Here is a 24939-nt window from a genome sequence, read left to right as displayed (position 1 = left end):
AAGGGAAAAAGTGTATAAACACACAAGATGTTACCGGCTGTACTTTTGAATAAATAAGGTATACTATTCATTGTATCAAATTGTAGATTTCAACAGAAGTCTCATAAAGTTCAGTGAAAAAAGCAGGCGACCCAGTGGATCAGTTCATTCTCTAGTCAGTTCATGCATAAGATCCATACATCTATAAGTATCTATTCCACCTGTCTGTTCATAGAGTCCAATAATCCACATGAAAGGTAATCCTTTCAAATAGTCTAATACAAGGATTTCCGGAATATTAGCCTTGTTTCACCATCCTAGGCTTCATCAGTAGAACAGTGTAATGGGTTTAGGGGTTGCTCGTGAGTAAGTTGCCACCACTGCTGGCGAGGTTACCTGGTTAACCCTTTCTGACTGAACAGCCTCCAGCATCGTGACTGTCTCAGTCGCTGGCAGAATCCGTCAGTGGGCGTTTCTTAAACTTCTTCCAGCACAAAAGTTCCTTGACGCCAAGTCTCCTCCTACTCTCCCTGCGCGGAAGTCTTCTGCGCAGGGAGGGTGTGGGCAGCAGAGGACCCGTACTCTCTCCGCTGGTCTCCGGCGAGGAGTCTTGGAGCCTCCTCTCCGATTCCCCCACCTGCCCCCCTTCTCCACTGGTGTTACGCTGATTTCCTTCCCCAGCAAATGGGCTGCCCCTCTCCCTACTGGGACCCTCTCCGGCATCCCTCTGGAGCCTTCCCTCCGCCTCTAGCTCCGATGGCAGTTCCCTGACAAACAGGCTCCTATGTAATATTACAGGGTAGTGGATCTTATAGCATAGTAGTGGTTGCAACAGACAAATGGAATAGATACTTATGCATGTATGGACCTTATGCACAAACTGATCCACTGGGTCTTCTGCTTTTTTTGTTGAACTTTGTGAGACTTCTGTTGAAATCTACAGTTCCCATCATCCCTGACCACTGGTCCTGCTAGTTAGGGACAATGGGAGTTGTAGTTCAAAAACTGCTGGAGATCCAAGTTTGGAAAACCCTGACATAGGGGAAGGGCCATTGTTCACAGTGGTAGTGCTTCTGAGTTACAGTACATGCAGAAGGTTCAGCAGCTGCATTAGCCCTGACGTAGGGGTTGCTCATGTGGTATCCTCCAGATGTTGTTAGACTACAACTCCCATTCGGCCCAGCAGACATGGCCAGTGGTCAAGGTTAATGGGAGTTGTGGTCCATTAATATCTCTGAATTAAAGAGAGATGGAAGCTGCAACAACGTCCCTCTCTCTTTCTAACTGAGCCCTTTGCTGAAGAGGTTTCTTTGGGAAGCATCTGGAAAATAAAGAAATGGCTACACAAAGGAGTTCTTATGTCACACACACACACACAGCCCAGTATTCATCATCTGGTTCACTTTCTGCCAGCTCTGTGCAGTGCAAGCTATGCTTCAGTGCAATGCACCTTCTTGACCAAAAACGGAATACCTTAATTCCGTGCACACACAAAATGAAACAGATCAGACATGCATTTCTGAGACAGTAAATCTCTTCATAAAGGGACTGTCATGGAAAGGAAGCTTAATACGACAAGCTTGTGTCACGTCTAATCGCAAGACTTTGCCACCCCTGTTACCTCAGCACAAGCCACTTTCGGATCGCAGCAACTGTGGCTACCTCCAGACAACTTGTTTATTGAACACTTCATTCTGATTTGGTTGTGGCGAGGTTTTACAACACTGCATCAGGAAATCTTACCCTCTAGGGAACATTTATGCTCCTTGTGTCATTTAGCGACAAGGGGGAAGGCTGGGTGGGGTTGCCACAGGAAAGGGAAAAGGGCAGCAAAATCAGGCCCAGAGAGTACAGTCATACCTCGTGTTACTTTGCTTCATGTTACGTTTTTTCAGGTTGCGTCCTGCGGCGACCCAGAAGTACCAGAAAGGGTTACTTCCGGGTTTCGCTGCTCGCACATGCGCAGATGCGCAAAATGACATCACGCGCATGCGCAGAAGTGGCTAATCGCAACCTGCGCATGCGCAGATGCGCCGCTGTGGATTGCGTTCCTTTCATGTTGCGAACGGGCCTCCAGAACGGATCCCGTTTGCAACCAGAGGTACCACTGTAATCGTGGTGACACGAATTTGAGCAGGGGTGCTCAGCTACATGAGCAGCCCTGGTGCAAATGCTCACAAGACACTGACATGTGACCCATCAAACTGAACTCCTGACTGCCAGTCATGTATTGTGGGTGTATCAGATGCTTGACAGCTTCCCACAGTGGCAGGCAGCAAGAAAAAACAAGGGAGCTCTTCCCACCTCTTAACAGATCTTACATAATTTGACTTGGCAAGCCACAAGTTGTGCAGCCTAGCCCTATCACAGACATCTCTAAATAGGCGATGCGGATGCAGACCCGAAACCCTACTCCATCTATTTCACAACAAATTTAAGAGCAGCTTCTCCATTACTGTGGATAATTAGGTACCACTGCTTCATGAGCATTTTTACTGCTAAAACCCTCACTGGAGTCCACCACCACTTATCAATCAATATAGCACTTATTCAGGCTGCTAAAAACTTTCCAGCAGCTGCCAATTTTGTTCTAATTTATTCCCATTTAAGCAGCACAAAGGAAGTAAAGGCAGCATTACAATGATTTACCAAATGCCATTGTTTTTCCATCCCTCCCTCCCTTCCTTCCTCTAGTCTGATAAAAATATTTTCAAATGGACCACATAATTCTCCTTCCCCCCCCCTCCCACTAGGTCACTTCAATTTTAATAGGTTCCAACACTGTAATTTTCATTTTTGCTTCCACTTGCAGCAATGGGGCAGAGGCTATAGCAGCAATCAGCTAGAACAATGGTCAAGGTGACATTTGCTAGTTCCCAAGAGTTTTGACGGCAGCTCTTGCTTCCTATTCATTTGCCCCATCTATTTCTATAACCTCCTCTTTTTTTTGTCTGTCATGGATAAAGCATCTGTTCTGCAACATTAGCAAAGAATCTCTGCAACATTTTTATACCTAACCAGTATCAAACATTAGGAACGTGTATTAAAATTTGAACACATGTGCAAAACATGCATGTGCATGTATGTATGTGTGTATGGGGGGGGACCTGTCACAAATATACCTGGATAGTGTGAATTTGCCACCTCAGAATATCTATCTGACAGCCATTTGTCTGTCCAGCCAGTGGCTCTGCTAATTAGGCGCCATTTTGAAATCTGCAGCATGGCCCCGCTTGTTGTCACATGCAGCCAGGCCTGGGAGCAGGAGGAAAAGAATAGTTCTCTAGGTGCCTCTGTCACAAGACCCAGAACTGTACATTAAGAGAAGGTTTTTGCATATGGGTTGCTCCTAAGGGCACAAGACATTTAGAAGCCATCACCAAATTCAAATGTATCCAAACCCAGTCTGTTCCCTTCCCCCTTCTCTCAGCTTTCCAGAGACACATCTCCCAACTTTCAGGACACAGCTAGCTTGTTCCTCACAAGTGTTTTGACATATTCTATACCCATTGCATTATTGACTGCATTTCACCCTTCCTCTAAGGAGCACCGGGTGGCATATCTTAACACTACCCACTGCATTTTAACATATATGGTGTTTTTTTTACATTATTGTAATTCTGTAGATATAATAATAATAATAATAATAATAATAATAATACAGTGGTGCCTCGCAAGACGAAATTAATTCGTTCCGCAAGTCTCTTCGTCTTGCGGTTTTTTCGTCTTGCGATGCACGGTTTCCCATAGGAATGCATTGAAAATCAATTAATGCGTACCTAGGGAAACCGCCTTCAGACCAGGTCCGGGGACAGTCTGTCCCCCGACCTCTTCTGAAGGCTGGGGGGGGGACAAGGGCTTTTCTTCCCACCCCCAGCATTTAAAAAAACCCCGGGACAGCGGAGGACTACTCCGCTGTCCGGGCGATCTTAAAATGCTGGCGGGCGGCATTTTAAAATCGCCCCGGGACAGCGGAGGACTCCTCCGCTGTCCGGGACGATTTAAAAGCCCCTGGGAAGGCAGGCAGGGGGGACAAAGACTTTCGCCCCCCGCCCACCTTCAGAAGGTGTTCCCGCCCCCCCCCGCCCGCCCGGCTTCGCAGCAGCGCTCCGGAGCCCGGCGGCTGGGGCAGGTGTTCCCGCCCCCCCGCCCCGCTTCGGAGCAGCGTTCCGAAGCGGGGTGGCTGGGGCAGGTGTTCCCCCCCCGCCCAGCTTTGCAGCAGCGCTCCGGAGCCCGGCGGCTGGGGCAGGTGTTCCCGCCCCCCCCCCGCCCCGCTTCGGAGCAGCGTTCCGAAGCGGGGTGGCTGGGGCAGGTGTTCCCCCCCCCGCCCAGCTTTGCAGCAGCGCTCCGGAGCCCGGCGGCTGGGGCAGGTGTTCCCTCCCCCCCGCCCGGCTTTGCAGCAGCGCTCCGGAGCCCGGCGGCTGGGGCAGGTGTTCCCTCCCCCCCGCCCGGCTTTGCAGCAGCGCTCCGGAGCCCGGCGGCTGGGGCAGGTGTTCCCTCCCCCCCGCCCGGCTTTGCAGCAGCGCTCCGGAGCCCGGCGGCTGGGGCAGGTGTTCCCGCCCCCCCGCCCGGCTTCGGAGCACCGGGAGAAGCGATCTCCCCGCAGCCGCTTGCTTCAAAAGAGAAGACCCGCTGTCCCCGGGGCAAGCTTCATTTTGCGAAGCAAGCCCATAGGGAAATTTGTCTTGCGAGGCAACTCGAAAACGAAAAAACCTTTCGTTTCGCGACTTTTTCGTCTCGTGAGGCGTTCGTCTTGCAGGGTACCACTGTAATAATAATAATAATTTATTTATACCCCACCCATCTGACTGGGTTTCCCCAGCCACTCTGGGCAGCTTCCAACAGAATATTAAAATACAATAACCTCTGACATGCAAAGGAATCAGTTTCTCTGGTCTCTCTCTGCACAAAGGAAACCTTGACTGAATGAGAGTGTAAACGCTTTCAGGGAGCTGCAGTGTATCATCTATAGGCTCTCGAGTTTGAGAAACTGTAAATTTCCTCAGGAAAAGGGGGGGAAAACATCACCTGTGGGGAATGTGGTATTATTGCTTTCATAAAAAGGAGCAAAACCTTGAAAATGCTGTCCATACAATCCAAGTACATTCCAAAAGAAACGTGAGGTGTTGCCATGGTAACCCCAGGCAACACCTTAATGTAAATCTGAGGCAGATGCCTATGAAGTGGCCTGGACACCCCATTTTCTTTTACTGGTATTGGCAAGTGTGGATTCCCTGCTCCTCCTCTAGAGCAATATTTTCCAATTGGCGGTCCAAAGACCCCAGGTGGTCCATGGCACCATTCACAGAAAAAAATACTACCACAGAGATATCAAAATTTTCAAAAGTAGGTGTCCGTGGCTTGGCTTTTGAAAAACAATGGGTCTACAATCCTTAGCTAACTGGGTACTACTGCTCTAGAGTCATAATTTCCTTAATGGTTTGCTCCTTTCTGCATAACCCCCAAAGGAAGGGAGGGAACCAAAACAGAGCCTTGGGGCATCTTAAAAGATGTGCCCAATGTTAGTCCGACTTAAAGCAGAGCCAGTGAAGTCAATAAACATGCCTAACTAAGGTCCACTAATTTCAGTGGGTTTTGTTCTGGAGAGGGAGCACTTGGTTAGCGACTCCTCCTAAGAAATTTATCATGGCGTATAAGCTTTATATATGGGTGGCGCTGTGGGTTAAACCACAGAGCCTAGGACTTGCCTATCAGAAGGTTGGCGGTTCAAATCCCTGCGACGGGGTGAGCTCCCGTTGCTCGGTCCCTGCTCCTGCCACCCTAGCAGTTCAAAAGCACGTACCGCTGCAGCGGGAAGGTAAACGGCATTTCCGTGCGCTGCTCTGGTTCGCCAGAAGTGGCTTAGTCATGCTGGCCACATAACCCAGAAGCTGTACGCCAGCTCCCTCGGCCAATAAAGCAAGATGAGCGCCGCAACCCCAGAGTCGGTCACGACTGGACCTAATGGTCAGGGGTCCCTTTACCTTTATAAGCTTTAACAGGCTTTTATCAAATACACACACAAGAGAAGGGGGAGGGGTAGAAAGAGTAGAAGAAATATTCGAGATGTGTGTTCTTTTAATAAAGAGAGCCCAAAACATGAAGCAGCACAGGAGGCAAACAGAGATGCATCACATTACAATTTCCGAGTGCAAATTTCCGATTTGATCTGACGGATATGATCCAAGCAGGCTGGCAACCAGTAGCTGCTGGTAATGAACCGACCGATGTGGCAAGATCAACAGTATAAATAAACTTCCCCCTGGCAAATATGTTAATGGGTTCTAAATGTGCTAATGGATTCCAGTTGGATGACTTTACTCTTTGAAACTTTTTATTGTTAGGTAAGGTCTGCTACAGAGCATAATAATAATAATAATAATAATAATAATAATAATTTATTATTTATACCCAGCCCATCTGGCTGGGCTTCCCCAGCCACTCTGGGCAGCTTCCAACCAAATATTAAAATACAGTAATACATCAAACATTAAAAGCTTCCCTAAATATCCTCTGAGATTGATATATCCCCCACCCCGTGATTTCTGGGTGGCTAACAGCTTATTGCTCAAAGTGAGCTTAGAAGGGGTGAGATGTCACCCAGTTCTTTTCAGCTAGACCTATAACCATCTCCGTTCTTTTCTGGCAGACATGATGAATTCTGGCCCAACCCCACCACATAGAGGCAATTAGTGATACTTTTTTAGAAGAAGAAGAAAAGCAATGACTCAGAACCATAACTGAAATAACAAGCCACATTACCAGCCTGTCTTGAATACCGTAATTCTTCAAGAGTAACTCCATTCTAATTAAATTCTTTTTTAAAAAAAAATAAAGATAAAAAATATAGGAAACCACAAAGAACATTATAATTTGGGAGAAGTTCTCTATAGGATCGTATTACTGGATTTCTGACTCTTCACAGTACGCGCCTCTATGAATGGTAAGCAACACTGATCACCATTCACAGCTTTCTAAATGTTGAACCCTTTTGAAGTCCCAAAATATACGTCCGCTCTTCTGATTTTGAAAGCCTTTTGCTGCCCTCTTGTGGTTCTTCCCAGAAATATGCTGGTGAAAACACACCCATATGATGTGGGAAAGGATTTTGTGAGCTGATTTTAGAAGGCAGTTTGGATTTCATCCCAGTGTTTTGCAAGGCAGAAAGGTTTTGGATTCCTTGCCCTGTTTTAGATGATGGTGCCTTAACTGCCAACTCATACTTCTGTGGCAGTGTACAATGTCTCCTGAAATATAATGATCTGATATCAATACATTTTGCCCTGATTCCTCAATACACATTGAGATGGTGTAGATCAGGGTGCCCAAACTCTTTGGGTCCAATGGCGCATTTGGGAGGGATCCTTGTTGTGTGCACTACAAAATGTGCATTTCACAGAACCTTGGGAATTCTCAGAGTTATCCTCTCTCTAAAAAGAGTTGTTCCACCTGGCCTTAGAATCAGTTTGATTCCCTCCCCATCTTTCTTTTTCCTTTCTCCTCCTGTGAAGAGGCTGCATCCTAATGTTTTAATGTTGTGTTTTAATGTTGTTTTTTAAATTGTATTTTAATCAACTTGTTTTTATTATTGGTTGTTAGGTGTCTTGGCTGGGGAGGGTGGGGTATAAATAAAATTTATTATTATTATTATTATTATTATTATTATTATTATTATTATTAAACAAACAACAGGCTACACCACTCCACCACACCACACAAAAGGGGGGGCAGGCAATGCTCCCCAATCAGAGAAGCAAAGAGTTTTGTAAAACTCTGGGGTTTTTAAAATTAAAATCCAGAAGGGGCAAGGGGTCTTGTGAGCATCAAAGGGTATGTGTCCATAGGGACCATATTGTGAGCCCCGCACATTTGTTTGTTTGTTTGTTTGTTTGTTTCCCACCCATCTGGCTGGGTTTCCCCAGCCACTCTGGGCGGCTCCCAACAGAATATTGAAAATGTGATAAAACATCAAACATTAAAATCTTCCCTAAACAGGGCTGCCTTCAGATGTCTTCTAAAAGTCAGAGAGTTGTTTATTTCCTTGACATATGATGGGAGGGTGTTCCACTACCAACAAGGCCCTCTGCCTGGTTCCCTGTAACCTCACTTCTTGCAGTGAGGAAACCGCCAGAAGGCCCTCGGAGCTGGACCTCAGTGTCCTGGCAGAACAATGGGGACAGAGGCACTTAGGCAGCCCCCTTGTGGCAGACAGTGAGAAGGCCAAGACCTGCTAAGTTTCAGCCAGGGTGATGTGTCCTCAGAGAGAGTCTGTTGAGATGCTAACATATAGCCAGGGCCATAGCGTGAGGAGAGCTAGTGGGGCTGTAGCCCCAGGCACATGGTTTTGAGGGTGCACAACCCCATCGGGATCCCCACCCTGCGTGTCTGCCAAGGCCAGGTGGGCTCCCCCCTGCACAGGTATGCAGCACAGTGTGGCCCATGAACCCTCTGTGCCCCATGCCCACCCAGTGGCAAGGGTTCGGCTGGTGTGGCAGCTTTCCCTGGTCCCTCCTGTGCACCGCTGCATATAATGGCTTCTCTGGTATTTCGAATCCTCAAAAAAATGTGTGTTTCCTTTCATTGTTTATAAAACACCATGTTTGGTTTGGTTTGGTTTGGTTTATCGGCTTGTTTGTGTGTTTTTGAAGGGGGAAATCTCCCCCATTCAGCAGCAGGGATGCTTTAAATATAATCCCCCTTCAGAAAAGAGCACTAGGAAAAAGGAAAAAGGAAAGATAGCTTCCCCAAAAGCAGCACACACCATGTTTGACCAGAAGTAACCTCGACAAAATTCATGCCATTTTCTTGACACGTTCCGTTTACTCCTTCCCCCACTGCTCCCCATTTTATTGTCCCAGCTAATAAGCAAAAACAAGGGAATGTAACAAGTTCCTGATGAGCTGCCATACTTGACTGGTGGGCTCATGGAATAAAATAGGTCACCTGCACAGAGGCACTGCTATGTTTGAGGTGACCCCAAGTGAGATGTCTTCTGGGGCTGCCCTGGGTAGCCCTTTACTGCCCTGGTGTCCCCCAATTGCAGGGTCTGGGAGGGTTGTGATGCAGGTTATGTGTGTGTTTGTGAAACATAGAAAGAGGGAGAAAATGTGGAGCAGGAGGCAGGAGAATGCAGGTGGGTGCCACCCCCTAGTAAAATTTAAAAGACATGATAGCCTGAAATCAGCAGACCCGTGTCCTTCACTTCTTTTCTAGCCATATGCCAGAAACTGATGAGCATTAAAACAACAACAACCACATACACACCTCCAGGAACTCAAGTTGTATTCACCACTCAAGTTGCAATTTTCAGGTATGAAAATATTTGTGCCATATTCAAGGATAGGAATGAATCTGATTCACTCCGCAATGCAGACCTGTCACACGCAGTATGTTTTCTGGACTGCAGCTCTCATAATCCCTAACTATTGGTCATGCTGGCTGGGACCGGTGGGAGTTGGAGTCCCAGAACATTTGGAGGACCATAGGCTCTCTGTTAGCTACGCAGTGACCAATCTGTTACGGCACCCAAAAGAGCTAATTAAGAGGATATGGTTTAGGGAAACACAGCTTACCTCATGTAACCTGCCATAAGGAGACACAGATTGTATATGTGAGAAAAAATAAAGAGGAAGAGGATGGTGCTGAAGAACATTGTCATCCAAGACCCGTGGTCCTCGCGGAACATTTTCAATCGGAGTAATTGGCCTGCAATGAGAAGATGGTTAAGAAACATGTTAAAACAACAGGTTTTCCACTGCTCTAATACGAGAGGGAGAAAAGACAGGTGGCAGGTCTATATTTGCCTAGGAGGTTCAATGATTGAATCAAACTCCAATAAACATGCAAATGCGCAGGTTTGGCAAATAATATGGTCGGTGGCTCCATTGTAAGGCATCTGTTTACACGATAAACAGAGATACCCCTTCCCGGCAGTTGCGATGTGGCTTGGAAAACTCGTGTCACATTCATGCATACATTTGACTACAAAGCGTTTTTGGAATGGTGCAGTTTTTGTTGATTCTGTGTGAATGAAAGAATTGGCTTGTGGCTCCCACAGAACGAGACACGCAAAACGTTGGCTCCAAAGCTCCTGCTGTGGCCTGGCACACACTCCTTCCCACATCATAGTATTTTCTTGTTGGGCCTGTTGAGATATTATACTAGGAGGAACAAGTGGGTGTGTGGGTGAGGCAGCTTCTGGGTTGCTTGGATAATTTGGACTGCTGACTTCCAAAGGAATAATTTGGATTCCAAAGTTCTGCTGTTCCCTCGGCCAAAGTTCCTCAAGCTAGTATACATGTGTTCATGGGTATTTCAGTAAATGTGCAAGTTTAATGGATGTGGCCTGGGGCTGGGGGCTGAAAGTGGCCCTTCCACGTCTCTCCTCAGGGCACAACCCCTCCCTAGTCACACCTGCTTCTGGCCCTACTTTGAGTGTTTTGGTCTGGCTAGGGTGTGTCCTTCAACTCTGCCATCCCACCCATGACTAGGGCTGGGCAATACAGTATCTGCTTTTCAGCATCATTATATATCACCAGCTAAACAAAAACCTGCATCTAATGCCTAGATTTGGGATGCGGGTGGCGCTGTGGGTTAAACCACAGAGCCTAGGACTTGCCGATCAGAAGGTTGGCAGTTTGAATCCCCGCGACAGGGTGAGCTCCCGTTGCTCGGTCCCTGCTCCTGCTAACCTAGCAGTTCGAAAGCACGTCAAAGTGCGAGTAGATAAATAGGTACCGCTCTGGCGGGAAGGTAAACGGCGTTTCCATGCACTGCTCTGGTTCGCCAGAAGCGGCTTAGTCATGCTGGCCACATGACCCGGAAGCTGTACGCTGGCTCCCTCGGCCAATAATGTAAGATGAGTGCCGCAACCCCAGAGTCGGTCACGACTGGGCCTAATGGTCAGGGGTCCCTTTACCTTTACCTTTTTAACACCTAGATTAGTGTTGTATAACATTTAGGAATCCTCTGTGTGTGTTGTAGAAACCTGATTGCTATCTCCATCCTGAGTAAGCATAAGGAAGGCTACCTTACATTCGCCTGAATGCCACTCCCTGCTAACAACCAACTGATTAATAAACTTGGATTGTATTATCTGATACCAGGGGCAGTGCAAAATAACATGTGTGATGGATTCTATTTGTCTCTGTCCACAAGGGCATAGTCTCTCTACGAGTAATATTTCCTGGACTCTCCTCTGTTGTGTTGCTCAGAGTAGCACATTCAGTCTCGCTAGCATGTAGGCCCTGGGTTGATTCAAGTTGATCAAATGAGAGAGATAAAATGCCATTGGCTGCTCACCTTGCCCCACCCCCAGACTTGCAACAGCACAATCTCATCCGTACCTATTCAGAGGTAAGCCACATTGAATGATATGGCGCTTACTCCTGTGCAAGCAAGTTTAGAACTGCAACCCAAGAGAACTACTTCAACTCAGTTTGAACTGGCTTTAAGAGTCCTGTTAGCGGAGAATGTATTTGATGGGAAACGCAACAAAAGAATGTTTATTGTGGCAACTCAGCCACACAGAAGAGTAATTAGACCTGCTGACAGCATTCAGCTTGGTGGTATGCTAAGAATAAAGTCATTAATCTCCATCCTAACTGGATATCTACAGCATATTTTATTCTCTGTGAAAAAGCTAAAGGCTTCTTTTACTGAGTTAGAGCTACGGTTATACTGTATTCCCATCTTAGCGATTTCTCCCCAAGCCCCAGCCCAGGTCTGAGGTAAATTCTAGCCCTTTTGGTTTCAGATATGGCCATGGTAGAAGTCTCTTCCTGCAATGTGATTACCCTACTTAGAGAGCAGCGTTAACCAAAAAAGGGGGGGAAGTAGGCTGAGTGCTGACATTATTTAATGCTGAAAAGTTAACATACCACTTCTTCCTAATGAGGCAATGTATAAGTGATGGCTAAGTGCCATGAGCGATGCTTCAGGAGGCAAATCAGGGAGAACGAGCATCTAAAATAGAATCATTTCTCACAATGAAAAATACTTAAAGGGGCTACAAAGCAGCTTACGCTAATGGCTTTCGTTGAAATGCTTCTATTTCAGGAAGCTAATTGGTTAACACAAAAAAGCAGGTGGTTCAAACCATGACCTGTGGTGCTTGAATTTTAAGTGATTTTAGTAGAACTAAGCCCAGATTGACATGTGTGGCAGTCCAATGAGGTGGAAGGGTCCTGGGACAGCAAAGTGGGTTGTGCCATGTCAGACAGCAGGTTGAGATATCCCGACAGGAAGAAATTAAAGATCTGGACAATTTGTGGGCGAGAATAAGGGAGGAATTTAAACAAAATGCATTATGTATGGAACATAAGCTAGGAGAGGTACAAGAGAGAATTGACAAGAGGATAGAGGGAGCAGTTGGGGAACTCTCGGCTAAAATCCAGGACCTTTCTGTTAAGTCCAGTCTGATTGAAGAATCTAACAAGAAATTGCAGAAAGAGATAAGGGAGCAAAAGAGAGAGACAATGAAGGTGAAAGAGGAGTTGAGAGAGTTAAGTAGCTCACAAGATAGGATATGGGATAATCTAGCCATGGCAGATATGCGACAAAAGCAGTTACACTTGAAATTCAGGGGAGTAGTGGAGGAAAGAAATGAAGATATAAGAGGAAAAATGATTAGAGAACTGTCTAAATGGCTAGATATAAGGGAGGAAGAGTTGGCTCTCTCTATAGAGAATGTTTTCAGGATGTCAAGACCTAAACATTTTAGAACTAACAAATTCTTGGGAGACTGCTTAGTGATTTTCAACTCAGTGGAAATAAAAAACCTAATCTTAAGGAAGAGCTACCACAATAGATTAAGAATTGATGGAAGACCCATTATTATTTATAAAGAAATACCGGTCAGGTTATTACGTAAAAGAGAGGGATACAAACAGGTGGTGGCTGTTCTGAAGAGAAAGGGGATACAATTTAGATGGGAGTTCCCGGAAGGGATTACCTTCCATTATAAGGACAAGAAATTTAGATTGCTGGACACACAGGAGGCTGAGAAGTTTATGAGAAGGTATGAGAAAGATCTGGGAAGGCCAGAGCATAGGCCTGGGAGCAGGGAGAAGGTTGAGGAGGAGACAGGGGAGGGGGGGGCGGGAGGAGGAGCGGAGATGGAAGAAACAGATGAGGAAGATGATGAAGCCGTGGTGGGAGCGGAGACGGCAGAGGAGGGGGAGCTTTCAGGTATCTGAGGCAGCAGAGTTTAGTTCGGGACCTCGGTCAGAGAAATCGTAATAGTTAAAGAGAAACAATAACACACACATTAAACTTTTTATCCTGGAATGTGAATGGGTTGAATGAGAAAGTTAAAAGGAATAAAATTGAGAGAGTGTTGAAAAATAAAAACTATGACGTAATTTGTTTTCAGGAAACCCATATTGCGAAGAAACATAAACATATTTTGATGAATAAAAAATTAGGAGTAGAGTTTATCAATTCGGAGGTAAAAAAAAAAAAAGGGGTAGTCATATATGTAAAAGAGAAGTGGGACCCCGTACAAATCTGTAAAGACGAGGAAGGAAGAATTTTAGGGATCCAACTAAATGTTAGGGGGGAAAAAATTAATGTAGTGACGGTCTACGCCCCGAATAAAAATAGAGCAGAATTTTTCGAGAAACTTGAAGGAATCTTATTAGAATTAGAAACGCATAAACTAATTCTGCTCGGGGATATGAATGGTGTGTCAGTACCGGAGTTGGACAGGAGCATAAAGAGAGGGAACTCCAATAGAGGAAAACTGCCGAAATCTTTTAAGGACCTAGAGGATAATCTAGATTTAGTTGATGTCTGGAGACACAAAAACCCTACTTCCAAACAGTTCACTCACTACTCAGAACCACATCAAAGTTGGGGTCGAATTGACCAAATTTGGATGACGAGAAACCTAATTTTAAGGGTGAAGAGATGTGAAATTTTGCCTAGGACACTCTCTGACCACTGTGCGTTGGTAATGGAAATTAATGGTGGGTTTAAGGGACAATATAGATGGCGGATGCAGGAATATCTACTGGATAATGATGATGTGAAAGAAAAGGTCAAAGGTACCTTAAAAGAATACTTGGATCTGAATTTGAGGGGGGAACCCACTATAGATATTGTATGGGATGCCAGTAAGTCGGTTATGAGGGGGGTCTTAATCCAACAAAATAATCTTAGGAAGAAACTAAGAGAACAAAAGAAAGAAGAAATCCTCACACAACTGAGAAATTATGAAAGGAAACTGACTACAAATCCAGCAGATGTTGAGGCCGCCCGTGCCTTAAAGGTGCTACAGGCCCAATACTCAGCTATACTAAATCAAGAAATAGATTGGAGAATCAAATATATGAAGCAGAGGTTTTTTGAATCGGCAAATAAAATGGGGAAGTTACTCGCTTGGCAGCTGAGAAAGAGGAAAAAGCAAAATGTGATAAGTAAAATAATAATGGAAGATAATATTATAGAAGCCCCAGATGAAATAGAAAAAAGGTTCGTTCAGTTTTTTGAAAAGTTATATGAAAGAGGAACTGAAGATAGATCAGAAATTGAAAGATATTTGGGGCAGGATAGAGGAAAATATATATCGGATGAGGATAGAATATGTTTAAATAAGGAAATCACAGTAAATGAAGTGAAGGAAGCTATTAATAGGATGAAAAATGGTAAGGCCCCTGGGCCGGATGGTTTGCCCTCAAAATATTATAAAACACTAGAGGAACTCCTTGCTCCTGTGCTTAGAGATGTTATCAACAATATCCTCCAGGGAGGGAAAATTCCCGGCTCCTGGAAGGAGGCATTTATAACTTTAGTTCCAAAATCAGAAACGGAGAAAACTGATATAAAAAACTATAGGCCAATCTCTTTGCTTAATAACGATTATAAGATCTTTGCCGATATAATGGCAAGTAGACTTAAGAAGTTATTAATGAAATACATCCATAAAGACCAAGCGGGATTCCTCCCTAATCGATATCAGAAAGATAATGTGCGCCATATATTAAACATCATTGAATATCTAGATATAAAGATAGACACTCCAGCCGCACTAATCTTTATAGATGCCGAGAAGGCTTTCGATAATGTCTCTTGGGAATTCTTATCACTATGTTTGGAGAAGGCAGGTATAGAAGGCCCCTACCTGAGAGGAATTAAAGCTATTTACTCGGAACAACAGGCTATGCTGATTATAAACAACAGCCTAACTAAATCATTCAAGATTGGGAAAGGTACAAGGCAGGGCTGCCCTTTATCCCCCCTCCTCTTTATAATGGTTTTGGAAGTCATTGCAAATAGAATAAGAGATGCAGTGGGTGTGAAGGGGATAAGAATTGGAAAGAAAGAATTTAAGCTAAAGGCATATGCCGACGACCTAGTCCTATCCTTGGAAGAACCAGTGGACAGTGTGTGTAAGGTGTTAGAATTATTAGAGGAATTCGGCAGATTGTCAGGATTTAGATTAAACAGGAAAAAAACAAAAATTTTAACAAAGAATCTGGCTATTGGGGACAAAACCCAATTGGAACAAAGGACCGGTATAAAAATTGTGAATAAGGTAAAATATTTGGGAATCTGGCTATCTCCAAAAAATATAAATTTGGTGGAAGATAATTATGATAAAATTTGGCAGGAAATAAAAAAAGATTTGGACATTTGGCAGAGGCTGAAGCTCTCATGGACGGGGAGGATGGCGGCGATTAAAATGTGCATCCTCCCAAGGTTATTATTTCTGTTCCAAAATATCCCGATAATCAAAGGCATCACCCGTTTTAAGAATTGGCAAAGAATCATGACTAAGTTCATTTGGCAGGGGAAGAGAGCCAGGATAAAGTTTAAATACCTGACAGATGCAAGAGAGAGGGGCGGTTTTGCGGTGCCGAATATAAGGTTATATTATGAGGCAGCTTGTCTAAGCTGGTTAAAGGAATGGGCCACCCTTAGAAACACTGATCTATTGGACTTAGAGGGTTTTGACATTAGGTTCGGGTGGCACGCCTACCTGTGGCAGGGGAAAGGTGAGATTCACAGAGGGTTCTCTAGTCACATAATCAGAGGTTCACTATTGGAGGTGTGGAATAGATATAAAAAACTGATTGAAAAAGGGACCCCTTGGTGGCTCTCCCCAGTGGATATTGTTAAAATAAAAAAACCGAACATGATGGGAGAAAGATGGACTTATGAGGATCTCTTAACCAAGACGGAAGAGGGTTGGAAGCTGAAGCCCTATGATGAGGTGACAGATAAAATAAAAGAATGGCTTCACTTCCATCAGATTAATGCACTGTGGAATGAGCACAAGAAACAGGGGATGAGCGATAAGAAATCAAGATTTCAGATAGAAATTTTAGAGAGTAATGATAAACACCTCTCTAAACTATACAAACAACTATTGGAATGGGATACAAGAGAGGATTTGGTGAAGGGCGCGATGGTGAAGTGGGATAGAGATCTTGGATATAATATCGATTATAATAAATGGCAGACACTCTGGAGGAAGGGTATAAAATTCACAGCGTGTGTAACCCTCCGAGAAAACCTAGAGAAAATGATGTACCGCTGGTATTTGACCCCAGCAAAGCTAGGAAAGATGTATAAAACTGTCGATAATAGCTGTTGGAGATGCAAAGAAAAGATTGGGACCTTTTTCCACATTTGGTGGACCTGCGAGGTAGTGAAGGAATTCTGGGGAAGGATCTATGACGAACTGAAAAAAATTTTAAAATATAATTTCCCCAAGATACCTGAGTTGTTTCTTTTAGGTATGATTGGTGAGGAAATAAAAAAATCAGATCAAACCTTTTTTCAATATGCGACAGCTGCGGCGAGAATTCTAATTGCACAAAAATGGAAATCCCCTGACATGCCTACGACCGGAGAGTGGCAGGTGAAATTATATCAATATATAGAATTAGCGAGATTAACACAGAAATTAAGGCAAAATAATATTACGAAACTTAAAGATGAATGGAAGAAATTTTTAATTTATGTTGAGAACAATATGGGTATTAGTAATATAACAGCAGAAGATAATTAATACTGTCGATGTTAAATACTACTGTAAGTTCTACTGCAAATATTATTTAACGATTGGGTAATCCTGGACCAAGTTGAACGGAAGTCTGTCTTTTTTAATGGTCTTCTTTTTCTTTCTCTTTTTTGTTTTTTTCTTCTTCTCTTTTTTTTTTTTCTTATCTTTTTCGGAGTGCTTTCTTTTTTGTATTTTTCTTCCTTTGTTTATTTTTCTTTTTCTTCCTACTTTTTAACGAAATGTAAATATGTATCTGAAGTTTGACATGTAACGTGAATCTTTTTTCTAATAAAAATTTAATAAAAAATAAAAAAAAAAAAAAGAGATATCCTTTTTGAAAACCTTCTCATATACAGAAGCAACACCTCCCTGCAAGTAGCAAGCTAACACACCAGGAAGAGAATTTCTATTACAGTCTGCTGTGCTAATTGTCTAGATGGAAGCTGTTTATTTGTTTGTTTGTTTTTAAAAAGGAAGGGACCATTTTTAAAAAATGACATGCACACTCAAAGCCTGCTGTTGAAAGTGGTACAAAATCCATTCTTGCTACGTCACAATTCCCAGTATTCTGCTACATGTGTACAATTGAGCATGGTGAGTTAAAATCCAAAAAGTTAGTATTTGAAAGGATGAGACCACTTATGTGAATATGGCAATTATATGAATATCAATCAGGAACATGGGTGGTGCTGTGGTCTAAACCACTGAGCCTCTTGGGCTTGCCAATCGGAAGGTCGGCGGTTCGAATCTCCACAATGGAGTGAGCTCTTGTTGCTCTGTCCCAGTTCCTGCCAACCTAGCAGTTTGAAAGCACACCAGTGCAAGTAGATAAATAGGTACCACTGTGGCGGGAATGTAAACGGCGCTTCTGTGTGCTCTGGTTTCTGTCACGGCTTGGGAAGACTATTGTTTGTTTATTTAAAGCATTTATGTACCACCTAATATTTTTAAAAAATCTCTAAGAGGTACTATTCGCTAAGACTACTATGTCCTTCTCAAAATGGGACTCCAAAAAAGGGAAGATCCTCCCTTCCTTGTTACAGTGAACTCTGGCTTTTCCTCTAGAGAGCCAGTGTGGTGTAGTGGTTAAGAGCGGTAGACTCGTCATCTGGTGAACCGGGTTTGCGTCTCCGCTCCTCCACATGCAGCTGCTGGGTGGCCTTGGGCTAGTCACACTTCTCTGAAGTCTCTCAGCCTCACTCACCTCATGGAGTGTTTGTTGTGGGGGAGGAAGGGAAAGGAGAAAGTTAGCCGCTTTGAGACTCCTTCGGGTAGTGATGAAGCGGGATATCAAATCCAAACTCTTCTTCTTCTTCTTCTTCTTCTTCTTCTTCTTCTTCTTCTTCCAAGGACCTCAAGGTGGCATGCATGGTTCTGCCCCTTCCCATTAAAACCTCACAACAACCCAGTGAGGTAGGTTAGGCTGACCGACAGCAACTGGCCCAAGGTCACCCAGTGCGATGTATGCCTTAGTGGAGATTTGAACCCTGCTCCCTGAGGCCCCAGTCCGACACACTAACCAGTGAACCACAATGGCAAACGGAGGTGCCAGTGCTGTGAGCAGAAAGATCCACAAAGGTAGCTAGCTAGCTAGCTGCTGTTGTGTACTTTGGATTGGTTTCCTAGGATTCCTTAAAAGCATCTACACAAAACAAAACCTGATCGGTTTGGATTTTGTGCGGCGTATTTTTATGATAAGCAGTGAAAACACAGGCGGCAAATTGTTTTCCCGAGATAATATGCGGTATCATTGTAAAAGTGTGGGCAAGCAGAAAAGTGTGACTTAGCCTTTCTCTGTGAAGGGGAGGAGTCCAGAGGCTGAAAGAAGTGGCCCGTATGTTTCCATTTTCATTATCCACAATATGTGGATTATTAACGAACACAGATGGGAACATAGACGTTAATGGGATAGCATCCCATTTTGACAAAGCTGGAGATTAATGGGGAAATTCCAATATGACTTGGAACTCCCAGCCCTTCTCAATGGAGAATGCAACCATTTTTAAACCAGGTAAGAAAATAGTAAAAGACCTATTTTCAAGTATTTGTTTGAATGGGATACAGCATTTAGTGTTGTTCTTGGCATCTGTCTGTCTCGAGAAAGAAATGTAGGAACTAACCTGAGTTTTAAGTTATACATAACCATGGAATACAGAGCCTGCAGCTGAATATTATATTTTCCATGAATTCTTATACTGAAATGATTTTCAAGCAGTTCTCTTTTAATTCTAATAAATACAGATCTTGACAATTCATTTTACCTTGACTGCATTAAGAATTAAAATGAAACGTTAAATTTCTATTGGCATAGCTCATTACACTTTACTGGAGTGTTAATTGAGCATAAAAGAGGAATTTGCCTCACAATTAATAACCAAAAGGTAAAGCATTAATTTTCAGTACTGGATGTCATATTAGCTACTGTTCCATTAAAGACCAATATCTGTTTCTGTTTTTTCTAACGCCTAATGCTGCAAAGCGTGAAAGGCTATAATTATGAACCATTGTTTGCAATGTATCCCATAATATAGGATATACATGACTAGGAATGAGTGAATGTGACAGTTTCAAATTCTCTCAGTCTCTCATTTTTCCAACTGCCTACATCCACATCAATTTGTGGATTATTATTATTTTTTAAGTCTACATGAAAATTCATCAGCATTCCACAATAAATTTATCTTCATGCACACATTTGCAAAGCACTTTTCCCTAATGTAACACACTGGTGTATGCTATAGTCACTGATATATGCATTGTTTACACACTTTACCGTAGTGCATGCATTTTCAATGTGCTGGCATCAATGCTGATTTCAGGTGAGATCGTGCAAGAAATCACACGAGCTCCTGTGATTGTGATTCCAGCAACACCTTGCTGGAAATTGACACAATCTCATCCAAAATCAGCACTGCTTCTCTGGCAGTAGTGGAGCACCCAGCGGGGGGCACCGCATGAGGTGATGGTCTCATCCTGTCTAAAGCTGTGCTGACTCTGGACTGAGACAATTTAATTGTTTGTAGGATGCTTTGTCATTGATGCCACAGGAATGGTGGAATATAAATTGATTAGAAAAATAAATAATGGGCAGTTTTCACATCTGTCAACAGTACATAGATCCATGACCCACTCACACATGATGAAGCTAATATACCCGCCCCATACATTCTCACGTTTCGCTTGGTCCTCATTTGGTTTCATTTGGTAATTTTAGACACAGAAAGCAGCATTAACGCACATTATGGGATTGTTGCCTTCATAGTACCTTTGTTTAGCAGGAAGTAATTAAATATTATCATCTTAGCCTGGATAATGTCTCCTTATCATTTTGTGCTTGTAATTACGGGAATCTTTATAGTAGCCCAGAGATTAAGCAGTGAGAAGTAATTACCAATAGATACTTATAACTACAAAACGAGTTGCATTGCCCTGCTGGAGCGCAAGGTATCCTCCAAACAGGAACAGCAGGATTCTGGAAATGAGCAGTCTAAGAACACATAAAATAGCAGTCTTAGGTACAGAAAACTAGGGTTTTATGGAATAGGCGTTTTGCAAACATTGCCTGGAGAGACTCAATGACAAATTAAATGTGGCATTATTCTCATCGTGGGGCCTTGCTTTGTTGATATATAGGATGGAGCAGGGGAAGGGGAGCAGGATTGGGACCACGATGAGAGGGTTTAACCCTTTGGAACCCCACCACCACAGTCCTGGTCAGAATCCACCCCCACAATCCCCAAATGTACTTGCTATTCACCATGAGAAAAAAGCTTTATATACAGTGGTATCTTGGTTCTCGAGTGGCTTAGTTGTTGAATAAATCAGCTGCTAAATGCCGCAAACCCGGTAGTAAGTGTTCCGGTTTGCGAATGTTTTTCGGAAGCTGAACATCCGACGCGGCTTGCGCTTGAGTGCAGGAAGCTCCTGCAGCCAATCAGAAGCCACACCTTGATTTTCGAGCGGTTTCGGGAGTCGAACGGACTCCTGGAATGGATTAAGCTTGAGAACCAAGGTACCAATTGGCTAAACAAAAGCCATGGCAAGGCTAGGAAGCTGTCTTATATCAAGTTAGACCAAACGTCTATCTAGTTCAGAGTAACTCCGCTAGCTGGCAGCAGCTCTCCCAGGCTGTGGTTTCTCTACTGCCAGGGATAACCTGGGACCTTCTGCATGCAAAAAAATATGGCAAATAAGGGAAGGGAAAGGGCCACCAAGAAGCATCCTTTTTTGCCATATTTTTCCACTGAAACAGTAAATCCAAATTACATGGGGAAACAATATGGGGATGGCATTTGGATGAAGGCAATGTCATACCGAAGAGTTTGGATTTGATATTCCGCTTTATCACTACCCTAAGGAGTCTCAAAGCGACTAACAATCTCCTTTCCCTTCCTCCCCCACAACAAACACTCTGTGAGGTGAGTGAGTGGGGCTGAGAGACTTCAGAGAAGTGTGACTAGCCCAAGGTCACCCAGCAGCTGCAGAGGCGCGAACCCGGTTCACCAGATTACGAGTCCACTGCTCTTAACCACTACACCACGCTGGCTACACAGACACTGCACAAAATGTGTATGAATCTTCTGCTGTGCTGAAATGCCCACTTTCCAATTTTATTGTACCATACTATCATTCGACCTGAGCCAGTGCCAAGTGAGTGGGCCACAGAGAATTTATTTACCACTGAAGTCCCGTTTGCTCACAGAGATCCTTTTAAGTATTTTGAAGCAACACCTTGACTTTTTCTTTTGCTTTCAGGTAAAATCCATGGAAGGATGTCAAATACTACTTGCATTACCTTCTGCAGCAGCTTTAGCAGGCTGGAATGGTACTGCTACTTTGTGTTTATACTTTGCTTCATAGTTGTGCTAATAGGATTTCTTGGGAACACATTCACGCTGCTCTATTATACATACACTGTGAAATCGTGGACCAGTAGTACTGTATTTTTATTCAATTTGGCACTGTGCGACTTCACCTGGATTTTCCTGATTCCCTTTTCAGCCTACTACCTTCTGCTTAATCACACAGCATATTCTACCCAGATATTCTGCCAGGTGAAACGAACGTTCTTCGACATTAACGTCTACGGAAGCATCTATTTTCTCACACTGATCAGTTTTGACCGATTTCTAGGTGCCGTCCACCCAATTCGTTCCTTAAAATGGTGGGATAAAAGCAGAGCTACGTATTGCACCATCGCCATCTGGGTCCTCATTTTCATAGAGTCCATTCCTGATTTTTACTACACATTCATGGTCCAGAGGAAAAGGGAATCTGTAGCTTGCCTGGATAAAGTGGGAGACCCTCTGCACTTTGCGGTGCCATTTACCATTTTCAGAGTTCTCTTTGGATTCCTTATTCCAGTCATAGTCATCTTTACATGCTACACGTTGACTGTGAAAGCATTACAGAAAATGAAAAGCCGCCAACAGGGAAGACACCGAATTGGAAAGTCCTTGCTATTGGTTTTAGCTGCAATGATTGTTTTTGCGGTGGCCTTCATTCCCTATCATGCCACAATGACGGCAGTGATAATTTACAGAATGAATTACCAGCTCAACTCTGACAATATACACCTGATAGTTGTCATTTATAAGTTCACCGAAGTCATCTGTGTTTTGAGCAGCTCCCTAAACCCCATCATTTTCGTGCTTGCAAGCAAGAAATTCCAAGATAAGTTCAAAACCATGCAGTGTTCTCCTAAACACAGATGTCATTGCTGTCGATCACATAAAATTGAGGATGCTGCAGCTGCACTTTGATAGGTTAGATGCTTCGTCATTTTCAACTTCTGCTCTGATAATAGTTTTGAGACAAGTGGTACCTTTTGTTGAATCAAGCTCTGCTGGCATATCAGCAAGCTTTTCAAGGTCATTGAGTCTTTCTTCGAGCATTACCGTTAGAGTAAAGTAAACCCATAAGGACAGGTGGTAGGGATGAGCATACTGGCTCCCGCTTCTTCCAGCTTCATTCCCATTGCCCTTCCAGCTCATAGATGGTAACATCTGAAGCTGGGAACCTTCTGTACTCATGGAGGTTACACACACATTTTGGAACCCTGGAAAACCAGTGTTCTAGAATGTAGAGTGACTCTTCAGAAGGAGATTGCTGCTTCCTTCACAACCGGAAAGGCTTGGGGCAAGTGGATTCCTCTCCCCTGCCTCCTTGTGTGTTTATTTTTCCCAAATTGTAATGTCTGGAAAGGGCTATGCCTTAAGTGAACTGGACTAAGGGTTCTACGCAGCTCGATAGCTGCTCACACACTGCAGAAAAATTCCATTCTGACCACTTTCACTGGATTGATCTTGGACCAGGCAATACATTAGAATCTCACCAAACTCTACCATATCATCAGAGAAGGATGTGTGACAGATGTTCACTAATGAAACAGATCTCAGTAATATAATCAGTTCACATTTACCACATTCCATATTGAAAGGGAACATAGCTGTCAACTTTTCCCTTTTTTTAAGGGAAATTCCCTTATTCTGAATAGGATTCCTCGCAAGAAAAGGGAAAAGTTGACAGCTTTGAAAGGGAATGATAGCCCTTCAAGTCTTAAAATCCACTGCCTGGTATTTCCAGATTTAACCATTGCTTATGTGCAGGAAGTTTTCTCCATTGGGGCTTCTCAAGCATTACCTAAGTCGTGTGGTATCCCCTCTGCCCTGATTGCCTTCCAGAAGGCTAGGCACCCAAACTGTGGTCTGAGCATCATTCATGGCATGTCTTTGAATAACACTTCCACTTTGAATTTTATAGAAGTCTATGGAATTCAAATGGCAATAAAAAATAAGAAATACAAATACCAAAAAAAAAAATCATACAGTGTTTAGCACAGTGCAAAACAATTGCTACAACAAGCAGCAGAGAAATCATTAAGGGGTCTGTTAGGGCCACAGCAATTTTCAAGTGGTCCATGGGGGGCAGGGGTTGGGATTCACTGGCCTTGATGAATGGTTAAATGTCCCGATTGTGCAGACAAGGGCAGATCCCATAGGCTCCAAACATGGACCTGGCACTCTGCTGGGAGCCGTTTGGGAAAGACCTGCATGATTGGCTCCTGGCCAAATGTTATCCCAGCCGTGCAGATGAAAGCAACTCCCATGCGGCTAGTGCAATGTTTCTAGGGCTCCATCTGTCCCTATATTCAACAGCTGGTAAGCAGGTAAATTTAATTCCTGTTTTATGGTACAGTGCTGCAAACATAAAATCCCTGATAGAATTTAGTACAGCCATGAATTTAGCTCACCTACAAAGGAAGAGCAATGGGCAATTAAGATACAAAAATGGATGAAGATTCTTGGTTTACCCCGAATGAGTCTAATTTATTTGCTAAAAATCATTGGTGATGACAACACTACAAGAATACAAACAGCATCAATGTAAATTTTAGCATAGGTGTCCCCAGCCCAGTGGACTCCATGTTGTACAGTGGAATGTTGTACAGGCTGCTAAGGAATACATACAGATTTTATATGTAAGATCTTATATGTAATGTGTCTATATCCCCATCCACCGCCAAATAATAATTTATTATTATGTATGTTGCCACTAAATGTTAAAACTTTGAATTCCACACTTTAAGGGCCTCTTAAGATGGTTAGCAATATAAACACACTGTCGCTACCAACTCCACAATAAAAATGTCATTACAAAAATTAGAAGTAGGAAAGAAAGAAAGAAAGAAAGAAAGAAAGAAAGAAAGAAAGAAAGAAAGAACATTAGAAGCACCAGGAAGAAACAGATCAAACCCAAGATCTCCTAACCAGCTTCAAATGCCCTATAGAACAAACAAATCTTTACAGATCCTATAAAAGCCAGTAGGGAGCTAGCCTGTTAATTCTTCTTCAGGAAACTTTCATTGAATTATAGAGTTGGAAGGGACCCCCCAGGGTCATCTAGTCCAACCCCCTGCAATGCAAACATTTGGATAGACTGGATGTTATGCT

The 24939-nt window shown here is 43.6% G+C and overlaps 2 protein-coding genes across 4 annotated transcripts in view; one reads left to right on the top strand and one right to left on the bottom strand.

Moving 5' to 3' along the window:
- The window catches only part of TMEM117 (transmembrane protein 117), a 214840-nt gene that overhangs the window by 165112 nt on the left and 24789 nt on the right, over window positions 1-24939 (bottom strand). For all 3 annotated transcript variants that reach the window (XM_082239739.1, XM_082239741.1, XM_082239740.1), the window contains exon 3: window positions 9552-9684. In XM_082239739.1, the coding sequence (XP_082095865.1) occupies window positions 9552-9684 (133 nt within the window). The remainder of the gene's footprint in view (window positions 1-9551; window positions 9685-24939) is intronic.
- On the top strand, window positions 13095-22956 carry LOC309542335 (lysophosphatidic acid receptor 6-like; the record flags this gene model as incomplete). The annotated part of the gene is made up of 2 exons (XM_082241067.1): window positions 13095-13167; window positions 21743-22956. The coding sequence occupies 2 exons, from the start codon at window positions 13095-13097 to the stop codon at window positions 22747-22749; spliced, it is 1080 nt and encodes a 359-aa protein (XP_082097193.1). The 3' UTR covers window positions 22750-22956.

Source organism: Podarcis vaucheri (genome assembly GCF_965113315.1).
Source record: "Podarcis vaucheri genome assembly, chromosome: 10".
Lineage (NCBI taxonomy): Eukaryota > Metazoa > Chordata > Lepidosauria > Squamata > Lacertidae > Podarcis > Podarcis vaucheri.
Note: the sequence above shows the minus strand (reverse complement) of the source record. Positions and strands in the feature narration are given on the sequence as shown.